We start from the raw sequence: 1,092 nt of genomic DNA, 5'->3' as shown, positions 1-1,092 counted from the left end.
AAAAAAAACTATACAATTAAGATAAATATTAATTTAAAATGAAATAAGCATTCCAAATATACATGAAAATGTAAATAAAATATTTTAAAAACATACATGAAAGTAAAAAAAAAAAAAAAAAAATCAAGGCTTTCAGATTTTGCCTGTAAGTGAAGAAAAGGTCATCTTTGGTAATGCAACACACACACACACAAAAAAGACTTGTAATATCACTTTTACATCTGTAAAAATTGTGACACTGCTGTATGGTTATTTTAAGGTGGGACTTTAGAAATTAGAGTTAGATAATAGCTTAGCTACCATATCTAATTGTTTTTTCTCTAAAGAACATTGGACTTGGGCGCTCGATGCATAAAAAAAAAAAAAAAGAATAATGGGACAATTTTTAACCCTATTCATGGACATTGCCCTTTATAGGATAACAGAGTAGTGTATTCACTCAAAAACTGAGATTCTGTACCTGTGCAATGAGTTGCTTGAACTCTGTAATAGTCTGGTTGAGATAAGCCCTGACACTGACTGGAGCAGCAATAGACTCACTCTTCAGATCCACCACATGGACCTTCACCATCACCTCTGCAATGAACACACAAACATAGTCAGCAGTTTACGGTTAGGCCGTTTTGAAAGGATATTTGGTCAACCATAATGAGAATTGTAGAAATCAAAGGACAGCAAAATTATGTATTTATGTTTTTTTTGGTATCTTGATTGCATATTTTAAGTAAGAGTATATTGCAAACGTTCTGCTCAGTGGATACCTCCAGGTTTGTAGGGCTGGAACACTTGGTCAGGCCTGCGGATCTCCAGGAGCAGGTCAAACATGTATGAAGATTTCACCCCGCCGAGCAGCAGACCCATAGGCATGTCTTCCTCCCCTTCATACGAACGTTCTAGATATTCGTGAAACTCATCATATTTGACCAATCGACAGCAGTCCAGTGGCACCACTCCCTCAAGATCCATCAGCTGATCACCCAGAGGACAATCACACAATGCACCCAGACAAACACAAGGAAACAATCAGTGATAAATTAAGAGACACTCAGGCAATCTGATGCAGAGGTGAAATATAACTTTATTTTGCACTGG

General features: G+C 36.7%; 1 protein-coding gene across 1 annotated transcript in view; it reads right to left on the bottom strand.

Annotated features, from left to right (window-relative positions):
* LOC107579952 (ubiquitin carboxyl-terminal hydrolase 47-like) overlaps positions 1–1,019 on the bottom strand; it is a gene marked incomplete at its 3' end in the record, with an annotated part of 20,296 nt that extends 19,277 nt beyond the window's left edge. The window contains exons 1-2 of the mRNA XM_016265726.1: positions 762–1,019; positions 461–576 (exon numbers count right to left, since the gene is read on the bottom strand). Of these exons, the coding sequence (XP_016121212.1) occupies positions 461–576; positions 762–966 (321 nt within the window). The remainder of the gene's footprint in view (positions 1–460; positions 577–761) is intronic.
* Positions 1,020–1,092: the final 73 nt, after the last annotated feature.

The sequence above is a fragment of the Sinocyclocheilus grahami genome, unplaced genomic scaffold (assembly GCF_001515645.1).
Source record: "Sinocyclocheilus grahami isolate Dianchi unplaced genomic scaffold, SAMN03320097.WGS_v1.1 scaffold22327.1, whole genome shotgun sequence".
NCBI classification, from domain to species: Eukaryota; Metazoa; Chordata; class Actinopteri; order Cypriniformes; family Cyprinidae; genus Sinocyclocheilus; species Sinocyclocheilus grahami.
The sequence above is the reverse complement of the archived record's forward strand: the minus strand, read 5'-3'. Positions and strand labels throughout refer to the sequence as shown.